The following is a 25,178-nucleotide window of genomic DNA, read 5'->3' as shown; positions in this document are numbered from 1 at the left end:
GACACGAAAGCTTTTCTTACTGGGTACCTCTGTGCACTGCAGGGCAAATGGCACCAAACTGTGCCACAGGCCCTGCTCCCCAGAGCCCAGAGGCATCGGGAAGGAGCAGCCTCCACGGCCACCCTCTGGATGGAGACCCCATTTTCTCAGAAGGGATGGTGGAGGTGGCAGGAGCATCAGGGGAGGGGCCGGTGAGGAAGCAATGGGGGGCAACCCCGGGCGGAGGGGCAGAGGAGTAGGAGCAGGAGGCTGAGACTGGGGAGGCCCCGTGGAGAAGTGCAGGCTTCTGGCCCAGTGTTGTGGGTCTGAATCCTGGCTCTACCAGGCCTGGCACACTTCCTCCTCCCTCCCCATGTGGGGACGAATGGTCAAGATCTTGCATGAAACCCGTTCTTCCTTCCAGGTCCCCCATCCGGGAGCCAGTGGCACCAGCACCCACACCGTCCTCCCAGCCAGAGAGCCAGCCACCCCTTAGTGCTTCCCTCTTAGGAGGCCAGGGCCAGAGGCACACCCAGGCCCTAGCACACAGCACAGACCTGACTCAGGGAGGTGCGCACTGAAGGTTTATTGAATGAAGACCACAGAAAAGACCATCAGTGGAGCTTCCTCCAAACAGGAAAAGCAGCCCTTCTTGGAAGAAAGAATACTCTTGGTCAACATAAGGCTGAGTCAGTTAAAAAACAAGCCTAAGGCACAAGGCCGGTGGTGACCTCTGCATCAGAAGACGTGGGCGGGCTTGTTGCTCTGTGGAATTCTTCATTTTCTTTAGGTTTCAGGTTCGGCACGGGTGAGGGTGCAAAGTGAGGGGCCCCGGTGGGGGCGGAGGAGGTGGTCTCCCACCACTTACTTCCTCCAGGGCAGGGTTTTGGAGCCCCGGCTGCCTGGTCCTCCCATCCTCTGCCAACCAGTCGCTGCCGCTGCCCAGGCTCACACCAGGGGAATGGGGTAGGAGGCGCAGGCCGCCAGGCCACACATGTTCTTCCCACGCTCGATGTAGAAGTACCTGCACAGAGGAAGGGGCTTCCTTGCCACAGGCCTTTCTGGATTCAAGATCTGGCTCCAAGGATTAGGCCCCCTGAATTTACTCACAGAAGAGCAGCCCTGGGTTTATCTGATCACCAGGAAATCTCTGACCTGACCCTGTGAATAACTTCTCCTTCCCTGGACTTGGCCGCCACATGAGCTCTCTTCCTTATTCTGTCCATAGCTCACTTGTCCCCACAATTTCCTGAGGGCCCCCTTCTCAGCCCTGCCTTAGGCCCTCACATAGTTATTTAGTCATCACCAGGACTCCTCGGGTAACAGATAAAACCCCCTTTTCAGATGAGGACCCGGCGTCAGGCTTGGAGAGACATGGATGAAGTCATATCAAGGTTTGTAGCCAGGCCACCTGATTCCAGCCCCCTTCTAGAAGGAGGGGCTGTCAGCCATCTCTCCCCCACGGGCCCTCCCAGATGCTGGCTTGGTTCCAGCAGGGCACGGTTCCCTGGTGGTGGTCATAGAACCTTCTGAGCCAAATGGACCCCTGTTCCATACACAGAGTCATCAAAATCTGGGGTCCAGGATGGGAGAGGGGCTGCTAGAGGGCTACATCCTCACGCTCCCCTCTTCCTGGCCTGGGGTAAGGCTCCGTCGAGCAGCCCCTTCTTGGAAGCCACATTTGTGGTAGAGAAGACTCCCCGCTCCCAAGGCCCCCAGACCTGAGCAATCACATCCCCTCCCAGCATACAGGACCTAGAAGCTACTTACCCTTTCATTCCCCACTGGGGACCCCAAGAGTTCTTCACGATCCAATAGGGTATACCATTTTCTTCTCCGTACCCAACAGCCAGGACTGCATGGTTGACTTTATCTGGAGTTTTATGACAGGAAGTACTGGAAAATGAAAATAAAAAAAGCTTGAAAATATGGATAGGGTGAGACTTCCCTGGTGGCCAGTGGTTAGGACTTTGCAGGGGATGAGAGTTCCATCCCTGGTTGGGGAACTAAAGATCCCACATGCCACGGTGTGGCCAAATATATATATATATATGTATGGAGGTGTTTATTTTAAGGTGGTGAATTAACTCGTTTAGTCACAGGACAAGGGACATAGTCTCTTCAGCCCCTTGGGTTCCGCTCACCCACAGGAGCGAGACTTAGCATGGTGCTGGCCCAGCTCTGACACCTGACGCTTCCCAATGCCTCTTTCATAACAAGGAGAGAGCAGCCCTCCTGCTGCACTTTCTGAGGGTGATAGTGTCTGACTGGAGTTTCACATGGTATTGTTTTGTTGCCACTGTATAATTTTAAGATTACCCAGTATTTAGGACAATTATACAGGTTTCTCATTTAAGATAGTGAACTACTTCTGAGGAAATTCTGAGTTTTAAGAGGACAAACTGCAGTCGTGTGATGATTCGGCCGACATGCAGCTGAGTTGCTGGTATGTGCCAGGCCGGGGACAATGTGCAGGACACCAGGAGCGTGCAGAACTCTGCCCCTGGGTTTAGGATGCCGCCTGGCAGGAGCAGGCTGGCAGAGAGGCTACTTACACACAGTGGACTGAGGGCTGTGACAGCTGGGAGGCTAACAAGAGCCTGAGGGTGGGGATCCAGCTGGGTGGGGATCCAGCCAGGTGGGTACCGGGTGGGGTGGGGGCAAGGAAGGCTTCCCTGCAGAGGCAGGGGACTCGCATAAAACTACGAGCTCTTCAGTGGGGCTGGGGCAGGGGCACAGGGTGGAACAGGGAGGATGCTGGGGGTTTTATGGGAGGTGAACTTGGAGAAAGAAGGACCAGATCACGAGGGTCCCCCCCAGCCAGGCTAAGACACGGGACAGTGGGGGAGATGCTGGAGGATATAGAAGTTGGTGTGGCAAGAAGGGTGTTCCAGAAGGCTGACTCTGGCTCGGAGCAGAGGATGGACCAGTGGTGGGGGCACAAGGACAGAGCAGTAAGGAGGCAACGGGGAGGGAGCGGAGAACACGTTTGGGGCGTGCTGGCAAGGGGGAAGAAACACGCAGGATCTGAGGTTTCCATGGGCCATCCAGCTCGATGCGGTGGGGAGGCCCTTGCATCTGTGGGTCTAATGACCGGCAGAGACCAGGCTGACGGATGGAGACTTGGAAACAAGTCTCGGCAAACAGCTGGCCATGAACTCAAGGAGCGCATGAGAAGAGGGCAGAGGGCTGAGGAGAAAGCCCTGGAGAACACCTGCACTTAGGAACGGCCAGACGAAAAGGAGGCCATGAAGGAGACGCCGGGCAGCTACCGGAAGGGGCTGAACTCACATTGCAAAATAGGCACGAGGCCTGGGTGAGATGAACTCAGAGAACTTGGGTTTCCTAAAAAACCCTGTGGTGGGGGCTTTCAGCACAGGATTCTAGTGTCTGAGGGCAGCTACTTTCCCTTCCCTATTTCACATCTTCAAACTTTTGAGCACGGGTTTCCCTCAGGAGAGGCAGCTCTCCTGCTGAGGAAGGCTGAGCTCTGAGCTCAAGTTGGGGCTGGGGACCCCAGCCCTGAGCAGCCACAGGACCGCCTCTCCTCTCCTCCACTCGGGGACTGGATCCTGCCCCTCAGGGCCGCAGGATGATGCTCTGGGCGGAGGAGCGACATGCCCACCCGGGCCCTCCCCCACTGGGAGGCTGCTGGGGCCCCGGCTCACCTGGAGTAGATGCCCTTTCTGTACATCATAAAGTCATTAGTCACCTCGAAGGCAAAGCTCACGGGGTTGTACAGGGCCACCGCCTCCACCATCCCCTTCTCGTCGTTCTGCGGACAGAGGAGCCGACAGGTGGACACACGTGGCCTCGACCACCTCCCCACCCCACTTGCCAAATATGGCCCTTTGCCCCAAAGTAGGGGACAAAGGCGCACGGTGACATCGAGGGAAGAGAAGGCCGTTTCAGACCAAAAAGCTACCACCAGGGGGAAGCTGTTCTTCCTTACAGCAGAGCCAGGCCCTGGGTATTGGGGGCTGGGTGGTGGCCCCTGCCCTCTTGTGCCTGAACGGCCAGCATCCTTGGGGATTTTTATTTGGTTTACGGGCCCCTCCTCCCAAACCCTGGCTCCCCCGTGACCTCCCCTGGCTTTGTTGGGCAGGACTGTTTGCGTGTGCCTCTCCTCCTCCCTGCTCCGCTCTGAGGGAATCCTGCACCCTTTGGGGACGAGCCCAGGGTGCAGCATGGACGCGTTCCTATGCTCACTCACGACCACATGCCAAGGCCCTCCCATGGACCAGGGGCTCCAGGGGCTGCAGAGATGGGCGTGACTCCCCCACTCCCACCCTCAGGAGGCCCTCCACCCACAAAGCCAGTCTAAGGAGCTTCTTTTGGTAGAAGACAGGGGTTAGAAGTCCGTGAGCAGAAAAGGCCCAGACAGTGGTAGAAACAAGAAGACCTAGCAGAGGACTGTGCGCTGGAGGAGGACGCAGCCCATCAGCTGGGGAAGGCAGGCGAAGTCAGAGGCTTCCTGGAGGCTGCAGCTTTGGAACGAAGCTGCAGACACCAGGCGGGAACAGCAGTTGCAAGCACCCGGGAATCATGAAGCCCAGGCTGTACCCCAGGCAATTACATCAGCATCTCCGGGGGTGGGTCCCAGGCAGCAGAATTTCTTAAAGCATCCCTGTTGGGAACCACTGGGTTAGCATGAGTTAAGGAGGCCATTCCCCTGGCTAGAGACCTTAGGGAGTTGAAATGAGGGTGAGCTGAGGCCAGGGCTCTGCTGAGGGAGGGGCAGGCTGGATGGGTCGAGGCACCAGCCCTTCCTCGGTCCTACTTCCCTGGAGGGGTGGGCAGAGACCTGGCTGCAAAGAGCAAACAGCTGCCTGGTAAGCAAGCTGCTTCCTTCCCTGTGCTCAGACAGGGCCTTGTGAGTGCAGACAGGTCAGGGCCGATGAGACCAGGAAGGCACGGAGGCCTGCCTACCAATAGGGGCAGCGTGTCGTGGGGCCAGCCATTCCTATGGCCCTCTCTCGGCCCTGCCAATGAGGGCCAGTGCTGGTCTGCTCTTAGCACCCTGGAGGTGCTGTGGACAGGACTCTCCTGGGCACCAGGCGAAGGGGATACCTTTGAGTCCCCAATTCACCTCTTAACGGGATACAAATGGGCCACAGGAGGTCAGCCCTTGGTGAGCGTGTCTAAGAGAAACTGGCTATTTTCTGAAGATAAATCTATCATAGTCAGAAACATCCCAATTACAGGGTGTAGGTTCTGGAATGATATGATCTCTGTTCAAATCCAGCTTCCACTTCTAGCTCTGTGGCCTTGGGCACGTTACTTAACCATCTTCATCTATAAAATGAAGGTGATAATGACACTTATCTCCTAGGCTTGTCTTGAGTCTAAAGGAGATAACACATGTTAAGTGGTTGGTATAGCACATGTCAGCACCCCATAAACTTCAACTGTTGCTGCTATTGCTGAGCGCATGGCACACGCTTTAATTAAATGGTAGCTACTGTCATTACACAGACATCACGTCTGTGATTTACGCGTACATTTATGGGAACACACCCCTCAGCCTCATGCTCTCATCAGCACACACCACACCTACACACATCCGGGGAGATATTTTTTCACTCTTTACATATGTTCGCCCACACTTGCAAACATGCAAACAGTGGAGTCACAAGGGCTGTTCGTACTTATTCCAGCTCCCTCTCAGACAGAGTATGACTGTACTTCCCCATCCACTTGAGGTTAGGCGTGGCTGTGTAACTTGTTCTGGCTTTAAGAGCCAGTGCATAATTTACCACTTTCTTTCCCTCTGCCTGGGTCCTGGAATGAAGTCAATGACACAGTGAACCACCCTGCGTAAGCCAAGGGACATGTCACATGAGTGAGACACAAAATCTGATTTTGGAGTTGTTTGTTACTGCAGCATAACCTGTTTTATCCTGACTGACGCACACTTTTACTCAGTGCATTCACATACATACATCTCTCACACACATACCAAATGTCACACACATCCTCACACCCTCTTTGGCAGGATGGGGGTTACTGCTTGCATTTTACAGCTAAGAAAACTGAAACACAAGAATGAACACTTGTGCAGACCCAGGCTAGAACCAGAGCACCCTTTCCCTTCCGTCTTCCACCCTGCCACTGTCACGGTGATCGAGATTCTAGATAATCAAAACTTTTGAATCAAAGTGATGTGCTGCCCGGAACGACTGCCCTGCCGTGCCCACTGGCCATCTGACAGCAGCGGAGACTGGCCTCCTGATCAGAACACATTCCCTGAGAGAAGGATTGGTACTCACCATTGTGATGTTGGCTACATCCTTGACAAAAGCAATGGCCTTACTGGGCTGGAACTTGCAGTCACCCTCCTGTTCAGGGTGGCAAAGGTCATGGAATATAGGTTAGGGATGCTCAGTCCCGGGCTGAGACTTCAGGCCTCTGCTATACAATCTGACAACATTTACAAAGCAAAAGCTACAGGTTCCAGGGCCTGGGTGATGGGGTCATTTATGAGAGAATTAGAGGCATCTGTGTCCTCAAGGACCTCACAGTCTAGTGGGCAGAGATGATCCTGTGCTGGCTTTGGCAGAGGTGGGCTCGCAGGGCACCTGGTGGGAGCATGAGGAAGGGGCCTGACCCAGTCCAAGGAAGACTGCCGAGAATCGAGTAAGAGCCTGCATGGCAGGGGAAGGGCGGGCCAGTCTCAGCCCAAAGGAACTTTACCCACAAGAGGCAGGCGCAGAGGTAGGACACACGGAGGGAAGAGCAAGCCCTTCTGAGATGGGAGAGATGGTCAGGATGACAAGAGAGGCAGGACCTGACGTTCAGGAACCAGCAAGAGGTTGGGTGGAAGCAGAAGGTTTACGAAGAGAAGAGTGAAGTAAAAAGACAAGATGGGGAAGACAGATCTGGGTGTGGGGGTGGGGAGGGCAGGACTCGAAAGGCTGGCCAAAGAGTCTGGAGTTTGCCTTGCAGGCCCTGAGGAGTCTTTGAAGAGTTCTGAACAAGGCAGAGTGCGGTCAGAGCTGAGTCTGAGAGGCCACTCTGGCAGCTCTAGGTGGAGGGGGCCTGAGGAGAGGCCACCCTCAGTCATGTAGGGTGAAGGGAAGCCAAGGTCTGAGTGGCGGCAGGGACACAGGATGGACCAAAGGAGCAGATGCGAGAAAGACTAGGATGGTCAGAAGGCTGACTGCAGTGAGGGTCTGGGGTGGGGGGGCTGCCCCAAGAACGGGCCACTGGCCGTCAAGACGTTTTAGGGAAGGGTGGTCCTCCCACTGCTGAGAGGGGAGATACAGGAGGAGTCCTGGGTTTGGGGGACAGTCGAGGTGCTCAGGTCTGCACAGGCGGGGTTGGGGTGCTGGCAGGGGAGGCCCCGGGCAAAGTGGGTTTGGGCCCAGGAGTGCTGTCCTCACGAACAGGGAGGAAAGAAGCCAACAGACGGCGCCCCGGTGCACGCACGGCAAGAGCGGGGCAGCCTGACGGTGCGGCCACACGCAGGGCATGAGAGGCCCCTGGATGGCTGAGAGCTGGGGCTCAGGCAAGCAGACGAAGTGATGGAGTGAGCTGGAAGAGACGATTCTGAGAATCCACGTGGAGCGGGGAGTCCTCAGTGGGGTGTGGGGGAAGGGGTGTGTTCTGAGGCTGGGACAAGAAGCGGGGACACTGCAGACCAAGAAGACGGAGCCCCGGCTGCCCAAAGTTACCTGGCCCTTGTAGGGGTAGGTGTCTTCACCCATGATGCCCTTGTTGTACCGGATGTACTCGAAGGCCTGGCTGGGGAGACCCCTGCAAGAAGCACACACAGCGGTGCCCACCTGGGACTGGCCCCGACGGAGGCGGGGCCTGCAGCGGCTGCAGCTCTCCAGACGTTTGCCCTGGCAGGGCTGGGAGGCCACGGCTGGGGCCTGTCCCAGCGGCAGAGAAGCCTCTGAGGGGCTAGCAATGCCACCCCACTTGCCTGGCCTCAGGATACAGCTCAACAGACTCAGAAGAGGCTGTCAAAGAGGGTCCAAGGTCCAGCCACACGTGCTTCTATGGGACAGAGAACTCGCAGAGCCAGGCCCCTCACTCTGTCAGGAATGGGACAGCTGACAGACACCGTGCCCATGGAGCCCCGCCCAGGCAGGCTCTCTGCAAACACGACGGACCCCTCAGAAGCCCAGGAGGTAGCTGCTATTATTTCTTGAAGCTCAGAAAGGCTCAACAACTTGCCCGGGGCCACACAGCTACAGCCAGGGTCTGGTTCCAAAGAGGGATCATTTTCTACATCGTGTGGTCTGCCAGAGTAGACAAAACTCAACAGTTATCCCATCAATCTCCTGTCCCTTCTGTTTTTTGTCCACAACATCTGTCACCAGCCTGCCTGTGGCACAGCTAGAACGTCAGCTGCTGTATCCCTCTGTGCCTGGATACAGGGCAGATACCGTCGTATTTGTTGAATGAATGAACAAATGAAGAAAACCAAAGCAAACAGACCCCTTGGAAAAACGGTGGGGTCCCAGGACACGCTTTCACACTCTTATAAGTTGCAGAGAGGAAAGAGATCAAAGAGCCGTGAGGCTGAACATGATATGATTGTGGGTCATCAGCTAGGCTGCGACTTTACCCCCGACTCCCAGATGCAGCCCAAGCGTGGCTCTCTGAAGGAGGCCCTCGTTTTGGCCGCTGCCAGAGCAGGTGGAGCACAAGGCCTTCCCAGGACTCGCCCGGGAGAGGGATGGGCCGCAGGCAGGCGAGGAGAGGTGAGGCTGGGAGTGTGCTCTGGGGGAGCCCGAGGGGCCTGGCTTTACACGCGTGTGTACTGGGAAAGCCACTCATCCTGAGGAAAGGTCTCAGAGCATGTGAGGAGAAGGAGATGAGAGCTGGAGACAGGAAGAAACACAGGTCAATCCCTAACAACCTGCTTTAAGAATGGGCCAGAGGAGTTCCTTCGTGGTCCAGTGGTTAAGACTCGGTGCTTTCACTGCCACGGACCCCAGTTTGATCCCTGGTTGAAGAACTAAGATCCCACAAGCCATGTGGTGTGGCCAAAAATAAAAAAAGTTAAAAAAAAAAAAAAAAAGAATGGGCCAGGAAAGGAGGCCCCGCAGAGAGACAGCCTTTAGCCTGAACACTGAAGTGCATCTACAGAAAAGCCTGCTGAGCTGGGGCGGCTAGAGCTTCAGGGAACCTGCAGAAAGGCCAGCCAGACCCCTGTGCGTGAACTCTGGTTCTGGAGGATGACGTGCTTCTCACTCTAGTCATTCTTTCAGCCACTTGTCCAGAGGCCTCGGTGGCTGATGAGGCCAAATGTGCTGTGGGGTGAAACCCGGTGACACCAGGGAAAGAGGACAGATTTTGGAACTGGAACCAGACAGTCCTGGGCTTGGATAACAGCTCTGCCCCTTCTGGCCGAGTGAACTTGGGTGTGAGGTGACCGTCCCCCCCCACAAGCGGGGCCGATTTTCCTCCCACCAAGTGCAGAGTCTGTGGCTCCACCTGGCCTGTACTAGATCCCCTGGGAAATGAGAAGGGGCTTCGGGTCCCTCCCGGTCAGGGACGTACCCTTGGCAGCCGTGATTGTTGAAATGTTGGGCGCAGTCCACCAGCTGCTGCTCGGCCTGGAGGGAGGAACGCACGCCCAGTTAGCTGAGAGCCTCCCAGCCTTGGGCCTCCCGAGCTGACCCACACCTGTGGCCCCGTCAGCTCTGGGTCAAAAAGACCAGATTATAAGCTCCCCGAGGGCAAGGGCTGTCTCTATGTGTCTGAGGTGCCGGCCCAGCAGGCAGCACCTGTTGGGGAAAAGCTCAGCGACAACCTGGCAGCCAAGCAGGCAGGGAGAAGGTGTGGGGGGCCCTGGAGGTGTGGATCACGGGGTCCCGTGGTGGCATATGGGAGGCGAGGGGACAGGCCTTCCCTCATCCCGGGCCCTGGTGGCCCTCGCCAGCCTTGCCCTCTCCCTCTGTCTTCCCCACACAGGAGGCAGTGGCTGGGCAGTCACCCCTCACTCTGGGGGCTCACAGGTCCCCACTCTCCGCTGTCTGAAGATGACCAGGGAGGGGGCGCCGCTCCTACAGGGCTGCCTCCCAGGCAGGCTGTGCTCTCTGAAGGCCCCAGGTTTCCAAACCAAGGGATACCCAGATCCAGCCGGGAATGAGCCCTTGGGCCATTTCCTCAATAAGCCTCATTCCTTCCAAAGTATCAGTTGAGGTTTGCATGCTACATGTCCTCGAGGCTGGGACACCTCAAGTCCATCTGAAATGGCACTGTCAGCTAGAGCCATAAAGCAGCCTGAAGTCCGAGGCCTGGCCCTTCAAAGCAGGCAAAGCTGTGACCTCTGCAGGAGGTGACCCCTCCCCTGCAGCCCTCCCCCCACACCATGGTTGACTGCTCACCAAAGAGGGCAGCTTCCCAGTTGCAATGGCAACAGCGGACTCCAGCGCCCCGGTGGTGGAGAAGGTCCAGCAACTGCCGCAGCTGCCCTGGAGGCCAAGAGCCAGGGGAGGGAAGTCAGGGACCGGGACCCCGCGGGCTCCTGGTAACTTCAGCTGACAAAGCCCTGAACCACCGTGTCCACTCTGACCCTCACAAGCCCTGCAGGGCTGCCATCCTTCTCCCCACGCTGCAGACGAGCAGACGCAGGCTGGCAAAGGAGAAGCAGCAGCAGCAGCCACTGGCAAGTGCCCGTGCACTCTGCATCCTGGCCTCCTGCGGACCAATCCCCGCCATCCTGCATGGCCGCAGGCCCTCCTGCCCCCATTCTGTGCCCTTCTGGCTCTCCTTTTACTTTGGAATCTCTGGTTTTTTTTTTTTTGGCCGCACCACGCGGCACATGGATCTTAGTTCCCTGACCAGGGACAGAACCCATGCCCCCTGCAGTGGACATGTGCAATCTCAGCCACTGGCCTGCCAGGGAATTCCCTGTACTTCTGAATCTTATGCTGGCTCCCCTTTTCCCACTGTCTCCCAACAGGACTCACCAAACTCCTGTTTCTAGAACCTTCTCTCTTACCTTTCCACCTCCAAGCTCACCCACAGTTTTAACTGTTAAAATAACAACTCCCAGGTTATCTGTGTCTGACCTCCACCCAGACCCAGACACCCTGGCTCCAGGATGATCCCACCTGTACACGCCCCAGACACCTTAGACTGCGTGTCCTGCCCCATCCGTCCATCTCCCCGTCCTCTGCCACCGTCATCACCGCTGCCCGGCCTCCTCATTCCCGGCGCCTCTCGAGGGCTCGGAGTCAGGCGCTGAGCCTGCCTGCCTGGTTCAAATCATAGCTCTGCCCCCTACCCCCAGTGCCACCCGGGCAAGTGGTGCCCCCTCTACCCCTCGGTTTCATCATCTGTAAAACAGGAACAGCCATGCTTGCCCCACAGGGCTGTTAGACGGGTAGATAAGACCCTGCCTGTCATGCAGTTACCCCACGGGCTCGGTGATATCAGCTGCTGCCGGTGCTTTTCCCTCAGCTGCGTCTCTGTCTCTGGTTCAATCTTCCATATTCTACTTCTGAAACGTCTCCTGAGACTCCCTTCCTCACTGTCCTCGCGTCCTCACCACTCGTCTCCCTGGGAAGAACCTTCACCCTACTCCCACCCCAGTCTCTTCCTCTCAAAGCCTTCCCTTGGCAAGGAGGGAGGCGGCTGCTCAGAGAGTCTGGCTGGTCAAGGAGGTGGGCTCCACCACCGCTGCAGGTGGCAGAACAGGGCCGGGGGGCCAGCACTGACCTTGAGCAGAGAGACCTGGTTGGAAGGGCCCCCTGTCACCTGCTTGCCTTGCACCGTGAGAAAGTGAGAAACCCTCAAGGCTGCTGAGCTGAAGTCAGATCCTGTTGCTGTATCTGTAACTGCACGGTGGCTACAGGGAGAGACCACACACACCCATGGGGTTAACTGCCTTATTCTGGCCCCTCCACTCAGGGGGCTCTGTCCTGCCTGACGGCCAGTTAACACAAAGCCGTTAACACAGTTCTTTCTTTTTTTTTTTTTTTTGGCCGTTGGGTCTTCGTTGCTGTGAGCTGGCTTTCCCCACTGGCAGCCAGCATGGGCTACTCTTCGCTGCGGTGAGCGGGCTTCTCACTGTGGTGGCTTCTCTTGTTGTGGAGCATGGGCTCTGGGTGCATGGGCTTCAGTAGTTGTGGCGCATGGGCTAAGTTGCTCTGTGGCACGTGGGACCTTCCCGGACCAGGAATCGAACCCATGTCCTCTACATTGGCAGGTGGATTCTCAACCACTGTGCCACCAGGGAAGTCCCCAGAACGTTCTTGGCTGACCTCCCTTTCTCACCTGCCCAAAGGGTGAGCAGGTTCAGGCTTCCCCCTTTAACACTTATTGCTTTGAACTGTCACGGGATTCTCAAATGGTCTGAAAGCTGCCTTTGGGGGTTGGGGGAGAGGGCTGACTTCATTCTATCCCTCCAACTGCTGGGAGAGGAGACTCATTTTGGCTTCTGGGTGCTGGTTTAAACGTCTAGACCACTAGGCAGGCTCTGGGAACCCAATGAACCTGGGAGGATCTGGGGAAAGGAGATCATGTTTCTGGAGGAGAGTTTCAGTAGAAAGCCAATACTTTTTTATCCACCAGAGCCATCCATAAAAATAATGACGTCCCAGCCTTTCAAAGGAAGGCAGCTAGAGAGAGGACAAGAAACAAAATAGAGAGTTGGGGGACATACTCTCTGTGTCTTGGGATTCTTCTGATTTTTTTTTCTCCCTGGCATACTGTCTGAGAATGTGGCTATTTGGAGGGGAAAAAGGTGGGAGCTGTCATGCATACCTGATTTTTCACTGGTGAGACAAAATTTCCTTTTTTCCGCCAGTCCACGGAGGGTGGATAAGGTCCAGGACCCCGAAGGTAGTTACTTTTGGTGGCTGAACAATTCTGAAACAACAAATTACAATTTTTTTCAGGGGAAAAAAAACACCTTTTTGATGGTCTTTGATGGTAATTAAAGTGGAATCACCAAGAGAGAATGAGAGAGACTATAGCTGTCAGAACCATCCTATCCCCACCTACCGGTTCCAAATGCTAAATGACAGGTCCTTTGGGGAGCCCAGGTTGGGGGTAGTTAGGACAGGGTAGGCAGATTTAGCAAATAAAAATATAGTTCACCCAGTTAAATCTGAATTTCAGATACACGATGAATAAATTTATAGTGTATGTCCCGTGCAATATTTAGGATATACTTATACTAAAATATTATTTGTTGTTTATCTGAAATTCGGCTTTAAGGGGCATCTGTATTTTCTCTGGCAACTCTTAAGTTCGGGGTCTGCATGAGGCCATGAGTATGGACTGAGGAACTGCTGTGAGCTGACCTCTCTGAATCCCCAAGTACCTGGGGGCCTCCCAGCTGCAGCAAGGTGGGGCTGAATCTGGTTTGAAGCAGAGCAGGCTACAAGCTTATTCCAAAGCTTTGAATGAAAAGACTCAGATCTGGTCACAATGAATAACACCCACCTGAGGCTCTGACCAAAGATACTTGTGTTTTATTTCAGCAAAGCTCATGTCTGAAAACTGGTTCAGTCCCACTGAAAGACAGAAGGAAAAACAATAAACAAACAAACAAACAAAAACCAACAAAAAAGTAGAGCTCGGTAAGTCACTAATAAAGAAACAGAAAAAATAACGAAACCCCACGTTCACTTGTGTCTGATTTACAACCCCTGCAACTAGGCTCCTTTAAATTTTTAAATGTCATGTACAATTGACCCTTTTTAAAATTTTTTAAATTTATTTTTTATTGAAGTACAGTTGCTTTTACGGTTGACCCTTGAACCACATGGTTTGAACTGGGCAGAGCCACTTACACACAGATTTTTTTCGATAGTCAATACAATAGCGCCACATGATCCTGGTTGGTTGGATCCTTGGATGCAGAACCATGGATACAGAGGAAATGTGTATACGGAGAACCCAGATATGTGGAGGGCAGGTTATCAGTTATACTCAGATTCTCAGCTGTGCGGTGCTGGCATCTTCAACCTCACATTGTTCAAAGGTCAACTGCAATCCAATACACCAAGGTCAACCTCACTGTGCTTCAGAATTCCTTGGGGAGCTTTTCAACAGTACAAATGTCTGGGTTGCACCCCAGAGATGCAGATGTAGTGGGTCTGGGGTGGGGCCTGGGCACCCACTTTTTTAGATATCCTGTTAGTGAGTGTGGTGGACGTCCAGGTACAAAACCACCACACCTGCGCCAAATGCCTGCCCATCTGCCACCTCCTTCAGTCTTCAGAACCCAGAGAGGGGAGCATTATCCTCTGCACTTTACAGTCAAGTAAAACTTCAGAGATGTCTACTCCCCCCTAGGGTCACACAGCCAATACTGGACAGAAGTGAGATTCAAACTCAGGCTTCCTTCCGCCTCATGCTTTTTGCCCACATTACCAACTCGGCTGACACTGCCATCATTTCTGAGCCCTCGGTATGTACGCAGTGTGTGAGCGCCTAGTGAAACTAACCCAGAGTGAAGGCAGATGTCCTAAGAGGCTGCCCATGAGTCCAGAGTACATCTCTGAAGTGACACTGCCCGCCACGGCAATCCAGGGGCTCAGCATCTGGGCTGGACCCGCAGATGCAGGAACAGGGCAGGGCTTCTACACACCTCCCATAAACTTCACAACCGTCCAGGGAGGTAGCAGCAGCATCCTAAAGCTACAACCCCTTGAAGCTCAGAGAATAATAACCAAGCCAGAATCTGAGCTCAGCCAAGCCCAGCTTCAGCGCCTGGGTGGCTGCTCCATCCACTCCAAGCCCCTAGCGGCCCTTTAATCAGTGGACCCCGCTCATTGATTTCCTTCCAGATCTGAGATGCTCCCTCGTGCCATGGGCGAGAAGCCTGGAGGAACGGTGTCCCCACGGTACTTTTAAATGTGTGGTTCCCGGCATTGTGGGCACTGATCTTCCTCCAGTTGCTGACAAACGCCTGTAGCCTGTGGTGGTACTCTTCCGAGCTGTATTTCTTTTGGTGCTAAAATAAAACACATCAGCAAAATGTCACGGAAACAGGATGCAGCTCACCAGAAGGAGACAATTTTGTTTTCTAAGAGGAGGACTGGAGGTTGTCTTTCTGCCACGATTCTCAGGCCAAATCTGTATTATAGGTGGGACACTGCCCTAGGTCTCTGTGGGGTAGGTCAGGAAGTTACAAAGCAATCCCTCTGCTTCTGGGGACCTGTGGCCAGAATGAAGCCCATGCAGCTGCTGGAGGGTCGGCCAAGAGACCAAGAGGCCCTGGTGAGGGACCTGCCAAGTGCAGGTCACCCCTGGACGCCACAACTGGTACTAGGTTACGTTAAAGGCAGAAATCACCATTTTGCAAAAACACCACACCAGTGTTTTCCGACTGATTTTGTAGCCAGCACACATGTGGTTTGAATACAAAATACGGAAATGAATCTCAAGGCTTGAAAGGCTGTTAGCCAACTTCATCACTGGAGACTGCTGTTTGGAAGGAATTCACTTAGCTGAATCTTTCCCAGTGCTTGCTCAATTCCCAGCTGGGAAAGACCCAGAAGAATGGGGTTGGAAAATCCCTCTTCACTATCTCAAATCTAGCAGAGTCTGGTTTGATAACAAGAAACTTAGTGAAATGAAAAACTTCAGAAAGAAGAAGTTGGACACTGACCTGCACCATCCATGACTTAAAGTGAAACTTCTCTGCAAAAAGAAAAAAAAAATTAGGTCTGGGTACCTTGTGGTAACGTCTATAGCCAAGTAGGGCACATCGGAACTGATCTGCATTTTAGGAAACTGGGCTAAATTCAGAACACCAAAAATTGTGTTATATAATGCTGAACGGTGAAAAGGAATTCAAACTCTTCTGCTTTTGTACTCCAAATTAATTTTGAAAAACTACACGCCATTAACCTATGGTATTAAAAGTCAGGAGAGTGGTGATCCTTAGTAGGGGCACAGAGGGGACTTCTGAGGTGCTGGTGATGTTCTGTGTCTTCATCTGGGTGTCTGTCTCACGAGTATGTTTTAGCTTATGAAAATTCACTGAAATGCATATTTAATGATTTCTGCACTTTTCTGTGTTATGTTTCAAGAAGTTAATTTACAAACCTATATACCCTAAGTGTTGGCAATTTTTTTTAAAGAGACGTGGTAAATATCTTAGGCTTTGCTGTCTCTACAGTCTGTTACAGCTACTCAGCTCTGCCCATGTGTGTGAAAATGAAGGTGTGTGACTGTTTCAATAAAACTTTATTTACAAAAAACAGGCTGCCCAGTCATTTGTAGACCCCTGCTATATCCACTCTTGTACATTTTTAAATTATCTAAAAATTGCATTTCAAATTTAAATAGCTATCAAGGATCTATTCCAGCTTATTGTAAAGAATGACATATAAAAATAAGACTGTTACATCACTCTTTTAAAGCTAGCCAAAGGAATTCATATACCATCATGACTTGATATTCACTATCAATATCATGAACAAGCCCTTCTGTAAGAGCTGGATATTTTATACAGTTTCTTTTTCTCCTTGAACCCCCATCTCCATCCACATCTTACAGAATTTTATCCTAAGGGAGCATCTGTTTAGACTTGGTCGCTCTAGCATCTTTTTATGCAACAAGAATAGGAAGTATAAATTTAAATTACTTTAATCCCTGTGACCCATAAACCTCTGAATATTATAAAAATTCATTCTGGATTAAGTCATCATCACCATTATTAACACTCCAACTGATTAAAACATGTTAAATATACGACACCTTATGAAAAGTAACTGTTAAACTTAAAAAGTAAACATATCGGAAAGGCATCTCCTTTTCTATTATTTGTTATTTTTATTTATTTATTTATTTATTTTTGGCTGCACAGCATGTGGGATCTGAGTTCCCTGACCAGGGATCGAGCCCGCACCCCCTGCGCTGGAAGTGCAGTCTTAGCCACTGGACCCCCAGGGAAGTCCCTGGCAAAGCATCTCTTAATGAGGTAAATTAAACTTTACTAACAACCCCCTCCCCATGGATTTATATACTCATGGGTGAATATCACCTATTTTTCTGAATGGGTTAGCATTATTTCTGGTCTTTGTCTCAGGCCTTTCAAAGGGCTGAGAAATTCTGCTCAAATAGGCAGGATTGCTCACTGCTTATTGCTTCTGGGAACAGAAGGCAGTTTTTAGAGTGATGTCACTCAATTCCTTGCACTCCTTCCTACGCCCCAAATCACACGGTGCTCTATGACTCAACATCATTTCTAGGACCCTAACAGCTAATACTTCAGTGAAGTCTTCTCTCCTCTTGGAAGTAAAGGGTTTGGAAATGGATTCCTTGTCTGTGCTGGTATCACTTGAAACGTTTTGGGGTTCCCCCACCGATCCATGCCCTGCAGTTTGAACATCACTGTTGTATGGAATTTAGATCTCCCCCTGTGGGCCACAGATTTGTTTCAGAAACCAAGTGATAGCCATTTTCCCTGGGAAAGAAACGCACGTTTCCCCAATATATGCCCTGTGTGGGGTTTCAGAGGATTGCAAATCTTGGTTAAGTCCCTGCTAAAGCTGACGGCTTCAGAGGAAGACAGATCTCAATTTAGGACCAGGGTCTGAGGCAGATGGAGCTTAGGACAACTGACCAGTGTTTGCCTCCAGAGGTTTCAAAAGCAACAAGCAGGTGTGAAAACCCAGGATTACTTCTCACATGCTGGAGGTCAGCGGAAGAAAAAGCCAGAGATGATCTTGAGCCAGAAAGGTCTCTGGTGACCTTCATCCCAATCTCAGATAGACCCATTTCAATCCACTGTGACTTTCAGAAGAAAGCACACATCTTTATGGACCACCCTGTCTCGGGGACCACATGGGAGTAACCAGACCAGGGGTTAGCAAGCTCTGACCTGCTGGCTGTTTTTGTATGGCCCACGAGCTAAGAATGTTCACACTTTTAAGCGGTTTTTTAAAAATGATATTTTGTAGCAACTTAAAATCACTTGAATTCAAATTTCAGTTCTATAAGTAAAAGTTTCCGGGAATGCAACCCACCCACTCGTTTAAGTACAGCCTATGGCTGCTTTCAACAGAGTTAAGTAGTTGCTACAGAGACCATGTGGTCCACAAAGCCTAAAACACTTACTACCTGGCCCTTTACAGGAAAAGTTTGCCAAGCCCTGCTCTGGAGTTAAGACAGCTTCCAGCACCAGCCCTCCTCCTCCATGCAGGCCACACAACCAGGGTAAAGCAAAGCCCTGGCCTGGGGGCTGCTGGGTTTTCCTTAGGTTGGGATTGAGCTGGAGCTGGGCGTCCTCCCAGGCCTGCAAGACTTGGGGGAGGGGGGGGGCTTTTTTGTACAAATGGGTTGGGAGGAATAAAAAAGATTCTGGTTGAAAAGATTCAGCCTCCGTAATCTCTGTCCCATCCCAGGCCGCTCTGTGGCTACAATTCTTTGTCCTCAGGGTAATGGTGGCTGGTGGTCTGGTGAGGTCAGAGTTTGAGGGCAAGGGGCAGAGGCTGAGGGTGGCCAGTGGCAGGGCAGGAGGGAGGCTGCAGGGGCGAGCCTTCAGCCTGGGGAGGTGGCTGGACCCCCAGCAACAGAAAGGGTGTAAGAGCAGCATGAAGCTGGACCACTCACAGCCCACCTGGTCATAAAGGGGAGGCCTGGGGCTTGACCTTACACCTTGGGCCCTTGGAACAAACACTCTCAGTCTTCAGGGGCTAAAACTGCTATCGCTCTAAGTGCAGAGTCACTCCTTCAAACAGCCCGTCCAGCCCGTTCTACAGACAGACTCTCAAGGCACCTCTGGGGACCCCCTAGGTGCCAAGTCCCGGAAGCTGCTAGAAAAGGCTGCAAAGTCCCTGCTTGCCTCGGGCGGGGGCAGACAGACGTCCTCTAAATCTCCAGGTGCGGGGTGGAGGGCAGAAGGGGCCCCAGGCTGCTGTGGGGTTCTAGGCTCTGCAGCGCACCGAGCGAGGGGGACCCTGGGCACCAAGCCACCCGCTCCACCGGTCGCACGAGACGCCGCCCCACCAAACTCCCCCTCCACCCGCCCCATCCCTCGTCACACAGGTCACCCTGCCCGATCCCGAGTCCCGACCCCCAGAGCCCCTGAACCTCGGGCCTGGGAAAGGCGCTGCCCGGCTGCTCCCGAGCCCGGAGTCCCCACCCGCCCAAGGCCCCCCGAGTCTCCGACCAGCTGGGTCCCTTTCCGGGGGCGCCCGTCCCAGTACCTAAGGAGCTCACGGCCAGCTCGGCGGCGCCGCAGGCGGGGGGCCCCAGGAGCCAGGCTCCGGCGCAGAGCAGCGGCAGGGCGGCCCACATTGTGGCGGCGGCGGTGGCGGCGGCGGCGGCCCGGCCGGCGCGGTGGTTCCGGAGGCCGTGGGGCTGGCGGCCAAAAGCGGCCGCGGAGGGCGGGAGGGGCGGGAGGGGCGGAGCCAGGCGCCGGGCGGAGGCGGGGCGGGGGGAGGGGGCGCGGAGGAGGCGGGAGGCTGCGGGGTCGTGGGGGGGGCCTGCAGGACCGCCCGCGGCACCCGACTCGTGGGAGGTGGGGCGCCTTAGATCCTCCTCGATGTCGATCGCCTCACCCGCTTCCTCGCCTCCTTCTCACCGTCCACCTCTGGTCCTGGCCACAGTACTCCACTTTCTACTTCTCAGCAAGGAAGGGTTGGACCCCTCCGTTTGTCTGGGTCCGGTCCCCACCCCCAGAGCCCCCATCTCCCACCCTCATTAATCACATTCCCCTTGTTGTCCCTTGAGCCTTGGAATGACCTCAAACTAGAGGAAGTAGATAGCTGCTCTTATGAGTTTGTTTCACCCCTGCCCTCCCACCTTCCCTCAGAAAGTCTAAAGTCTTTCTGCTGAGAAAGCCATATTACCATCTGTGGGGCCATTTTCTCTATTTTGCAAATCTGAAAAAGGAGGAATATGATTTATAAGAGTCTGTTTGTGAGATAAATAAAACAATGAACATCTCCAACTAAGGAAACACGCACAGGGATTGCTTCAAGAGAGAGGCGAGGGCGACTAGACCTGCCTGCAACAACCTGTCAAACACCCAATGGGGCCAAGTTCTTCACCTGCCAAGTGGCAGGTTGTTGACCTCCCGTTTTACAGATGGGGAAACTGAGGCTCCAAGTGTTGATGGTAACGTTCCCAGTAAGTGTGCAGAGGGAGTCTGAACCCAGGTTTGGCCTACTGCAGTTGCTCACTCTGCTCTTTTGCAGCCTTAGGCATTTTGGTGTGGTCAGAGCCTGTTGGGGCTGGACTGCCAGGTCTGAGCTCTCTCACATCTTTCTTCCTCAGACAGGAGGAAACCTAGTTCTCAGCCAGACTCTGCCTGTGTGGCCCCTGGAGGAGCAGATTCCTGGAGTTCTGTCCTGGGATTTGACTAGCCGTCTGGGTATGGCTCTGGAATCTGCACTTCAGGGCCTCCGGGTGACTGCTCCGTGCTGCAGGGTGAACACTGAATCTGCATGAAGATTAGCAGTGCCAGCGGACACTGTCTTTTAGGATAAAGCAGGTCTTTGTCAGTATATAAATCAGCCCTTGTCTGGTTGCCCCTTGGGTATGCTTTTAGGCAAATGTCTGAGAAGAGACCCTGCATAGTTGCTATTTGGAAAATTAAGCCCCCGGCTCTGGGATAAAAGTGTCCAGCCTCTGTGATGTCCTGTCCTTCATGTGTGCAGGAACCATCTCACTTTCTGCCCATCTGAGCCACCTGGAGAGTGGCAAGACCGAAGGTCCTAGTATTAGACGTCAGACCCCAGACTTGTTCCCTGTGCTAGGTCCCCAGTGACCCTCCTTTGTGGATCATTCCAGAAGGCCTGAGATGTGAAAGGCACTGGGCTGGTCAGTTTGGGACTAATATTTGGTTCTAGTCCTACCACAGATTCACTGTGTGACCTAAGCCAGTGATTCGCCCCCTCAGTTTCCTCATCTGTAAAATGGGAGTAGGTGCCCTGCCTTCCAGAGTGGTTAAATATAGTTGTACAGTTTAGTTATAGGTAAGACACTGGTCCCAAGCATGGCATCATAATAGTGACTCACCCAGATACAGGCTTAGCCTTGGGGTCTCTCTCTCTGTCTTTTGCTACCTGCACCTACTTTCAAGGTGAGTTCGTCTGCTCCTCTGGCTTCAGTTGGGCATCACCTCTGTGAGGGTTTCTCTGTAGTCCTGGTCCTCTGTGTTCCCAAAGAGGGGAGGCTGAGGACTGGTGCTGGTGGCAGAGTGTGAGCCAGGGGTGGTGAGCAGAATTCTAGTTCCAATTGCTTGGTTATTTGATCAAACACTGTCTACAGACTGCTGGGCAGGGACTTTGCAGGTGGAATTAAGGCTTCGAATCAGCTGCCTTTGGGGGATTATCCTGGATTAGCTGAGGGGCCCTTCAAAGCAGAAGAGGAACCAGAAGGGTCAGAGAGCAGAGGATGTCAGAGAACTTTGAACCATGAGAATGATCTCCCCACCATGGCTGGCTTTGACAGGGGCCCTGAGCCAAGGACTGTGAGTGGCCTCTAGAAGCTGAGAATGACCCCAGTCCACAGCCAGTGAGGAAGCGGAGACCTCAGCACCACAACCACGTGGCGCTGAATTCTGCCAATGACCTGAATAAACTTGGAAGATTTAATAATAAATAAACCAGAGCATCCGCTGGAAAGGAAGGCAGCCTTGCTGATGTCTTGCTGCAGCCTCGCTGACCTCTTGCTTCCGGCTGTGTGAGACCCAGAGCAGAGGAGCCAGCCAAATCCACACAGACTGTTTTTTTTTGGCCACACCACGTGGTATACAGGACCTTAGTTCCCTGACCAGGGATAAAATATGCACCCCCTGTAGTGGAAGCATGGAGTCTTAACCACTAGACCACCAGGGAGGTCCCTCCATGTGGACTTCTGACCTCTCTACCTGTGAGATAATAAATTGGTGTTGTTTTAAGCCTCTAAATTTGCAGTAATCTGGTCCACAGCAATAGGAAATCAGTATATGAGGTGACGTGCCCAGGCTGACTGGTGCCTCTGGTGACAGAGGGCTGGGCGTGGTCTCAGGCTCCTGTGCCCAGTTTTTGCAATTCTGGAGTCTGGGGAGGCCAAGAGGGGAGAGCAGGTCTTATCCTCCATACCCAGGAGTCATTACCTCCTCCAGGGATGTGTTAGACTCAGTGCCAAGTGCTTTACATGTATAAACATTCTTAATTCTCTCTGTTATTCCCCCGTGATATAGATGAGGTGATGGAGGCTCTTAAGTAACTTGTCTGTGGCCCCACAGCTAATAAGTAAGAGACCTGGGGTTTGAACCCCTGGCCAACTGAGTGCAGAGCTCTCCACAAGAGTGGGCACCTGCTCCATGGGAGCAGGTGAATGAAAGTGAGCCTGGGGGCCTGCCTGCCTTTCTGACTGTCCCGGCCAAGAAGTCCCTGAGGCATCAGCAGAGGTCAGGCATCCAACCAACCACAGCTCCTGGACTCTGCAGTCAGTGCCTGGATGCAGGATGCCTCCTGCTTACTGCTCTAGGAATTATTGCCCATTTATTCTTTTTCTTTAGGCCAAATCTGCTGGTCATCCCTCTCTTCTCCTCAGAACTTTATCCCCTCCCCTGCTGTTACCTATGGATTTAACTGGTTTCCCAGATCACTTGTGAGAGTCAACATTCTGGCAGGAAAACTGGGCCCCTCATTAGATTTATTTCTGTCCTCTACCTCTAGTATCTCGTAATAATAATAATTGCCACAATAATGTAATATGTGTAATAACTACCATTTACATGAATTTTGTTCTTTAATGCTCATAATAGCCCTGTGAAGGTTCTTTGAGAATACACACAGCCACTTTCTAGATGAAGAAATTAGATTTGGAGAAGTTAAGTAGGTCTGCTGGTAAGTGATGGAGCTCTTTTCACACCCACTTGCTGATTTTACATAGTAGGTAAGCAGAGGATTGGTTAAGTGATTTGGGTGGATGACGGTCTGTAGCGATACATAGATGGATGAATGGATAGAAGTAGGGATGGATGGATATATGGGAAAATAGCTTTATGGTTGAATGACTAAATGGATGCTTGGTTGGAAAGAAGGAAGGATGAATGGATGGATAGATGGTTGGATGGACAGATGGATGGATGGATGGATGGATGCATGGATGGATAGGTGGATGAATGGATGATGGGTGGATGGATGGATGGGTAGACGGGTGGGTGGAAGGATGGATGGATGGATGGATGGAAGGGTGGCTGGGTGGATAGATGGATGGGTGGGCGGACGGATGGATGAAGGGATGGATGGGTAGACGGATGGGTGGAAGGATGGATTGATGGATATAGAGATGAGTGACCAGAGAGTTTGTCGAGTGGGAAAGGTAATGAATGAAGGAGTGTATAATTCTGCATCAAAGAGCAACTTCAGTTAGATTGTAATGTGAACTTGGACCTCTTGCTAGTTCCATTGTTGACAGGGAGACATCCTCTTTAGCCATATTGGTTATTTCCCTTGCCCTGAGTTAGAGAAGTTGGCCTGAAAACATCCTCCAACGGCATGAGAAGGCACTGTTTGTCCCCTAAGAAGTCAGGGAACATGGGAACCACCACTGGTTTGGTTTTAAGCCCTGAAGATGCTGCATTCATATCCAAGAAAGTATGAAGGCTTGCAGAGAAGTCCAGAAGCTGTGCTTCATTATGGCCAGGATTGGGGTGAATGCAATAAGTTTATGTTGAGCAAGTATAGGGTTTGATCCTGTTATAGTTTTGTTTGTTCACATGTGATATTCTGTTCATCATAGATTTTTGCATTCATTTTTGTGTTACTTTTATTTTAAAATATTGCCTTAAAATATTATGTATCTTGATTACTGAGTGTTTTGGCATTCCCTTAAATGTTGCACCTGAGGGGTATGTCTCACTTTTTTTATCCTGGCCCTATGACGGAGCACCAGTTTCTGGACTTTTCTGTATGCCTCTGTGCTCCTATGCAGTGGAAACTTATCCCTGCTCAGTTGGCTTCACTCTTGCATCTGGGGGAGGCAGGAGCTCAGGGCTGGAGACCAGAGTGTGTCTGTGTCAAGTGCATCCTTCAATCACTTGTTGTTCACACATTCTCACTGTCTACACTCCTTTGTTTTCACTTAAGACCTTTTATGATAAATCCCTATTCTGCTTGCAGTGTCCACTGCCACTGCACTCCTCACCAGTCCACAGGTGAGCTCCCTGTCCTGGGCACAGCCCCACCTCCATCCCCTTCCTCCTGCCTTGTGTTCTCACCTCCACAGAAGCTTCCTCTTCCTGAACTCCTGAATTAATCATCTATATCACACACCGTTATGCTTTATCCTCTGCTATTTTGGAGAGTGTCCTGCAGAGCTGGTTGATTTTCAGCCAGTTTGCACCCTTTTGGCCGTTAGCCTGAGTGGTCAGTACTCATGCCATACTGGTAGTTAAATATTTTGAAAATTGGGCTTCCTGTATCTTGTGCTCCTCTGTGAAATGGAGTTATACACAGCCTGGCACGCTGCAAGCTGGGCAGAAACGGTAGCAGTAGCCGTCATTATTTATTCCACGTCAGATGATAAACACTGGTGGCATTAAATGTGATATCTGAGGGGCTTTGGGTCCTGGCTGAGAGAGGTTTGGAGGTGCTGTCACAGGCTTGGCGGGAAGGAAAGGTGAGAGCACAGCAGCTGGGGATCACAGGGAGGCTCCAGATCTGGAAGAGGAGCAGCCGGTTTGCCTGGACGCCATCCTGTGTGAGCGGCACATTCCTGACTTCCCTTCCCGGCAATGAGAAATGGGCCTTGACTGTTTCTGGGCCATGAGTCACTTGATCTGAATGTGGGTAATGATTGCACAATAACCATATTGTGGTGCATGCTGGGATAAGTGCTGATGAGGAGCTGACTGAATGAAAATAGAATCAGGTTGGGCCAGAAGAGAGTCTGCAGGATTTTACCATCAAGCCCTGTTGTGGTACCTCTGGATGACTCCCCGGCCACCCATTCAGGAAGCCGGGCAGGCCCTTCCCACCTGCCACCCTCCTGGTCCCCTCTCTCCCTGGACGCCTCACCAGACCTGCTTAACCATCACTGAGACTGTCTCTCATCTGAGACACCCAGGCCCCCCTCTACCCTTCTCTCAGCCGGAAACCTTGGCTTTCTAGTCCCTAGGGGTCCGGTTTGGGATGTTGCCTCTGAGAAGCTCTCTCTGACCAGCCCCCTGGCTCCCTTTCTTTTTTTACTGTTTTTTTTTTTTCTTTTTTCTTTTCCCGAATGAAGTGAAATTGATATAATATACAACTAACCATTTTAAAGCATACAATTCAGAG

General features: G+C 52.5%; 1 protein-coding gene across 1 annotated transcript; it reads right to left on the bottom strand.

Moving 5' to 3' along the window:
- Nucleotides 1–550: 550 nt before the first annotated feature.
- On the bottom strand, nt 551–19,297 carry CTSH (cathepsin H). Its single transcript, XM_057723699.1, has 12 exons — nt 19,110–19,297; nt 15,563–15,594; nt 14,800–14,905; nt 13,390–13,460; nt 12,706–12,810; nt 10,323–10,409; nt 9,493–9,548; nt 7,653–7,734; nt 6,249–6,317; nt 3,648–3,754; nt 1,750–1,875; nt 551–1,003 (listed from the first exon to the last, which is right to left on the bottom strand). Exons 1-12 carry the CDS (start codon nt 19,198–19,200, stop codon nt 928–930), a joined length of 1,008 nt encoding a protein of 335 aa, XP_057579682.1. The 5' UTR covers nt 19,201–19,297; the 3' UTR covers nt 551–927.
- Between the last annotated feature and the right edge of the window lie 5,881 nt (nt 19,298–25,178).

The sequence above is a fragment of the Hippopotamus amphibius genome, chromosome 2 (genome assembly GCF_030028045.1).
Source record: "Hippopotamus amphibius kiboko isolate mHipAmp2 chromosome 2, mHipAmp2.hap2, whole genome shotgun sequence".
Taxonomy (NCBI): domain Eukaryota; kingdom Metazoa; phylum Chordata; class Mammalia; order Artiodactyla; family Hippopotamidae; genus Hippopotamus; species Hippopotamus amphibius.
The sequence above is the reverse complement of the archived record's forward strand: the minus strand, read 5'-3'. Positions and strand labels throughout refer to the sequence as shown.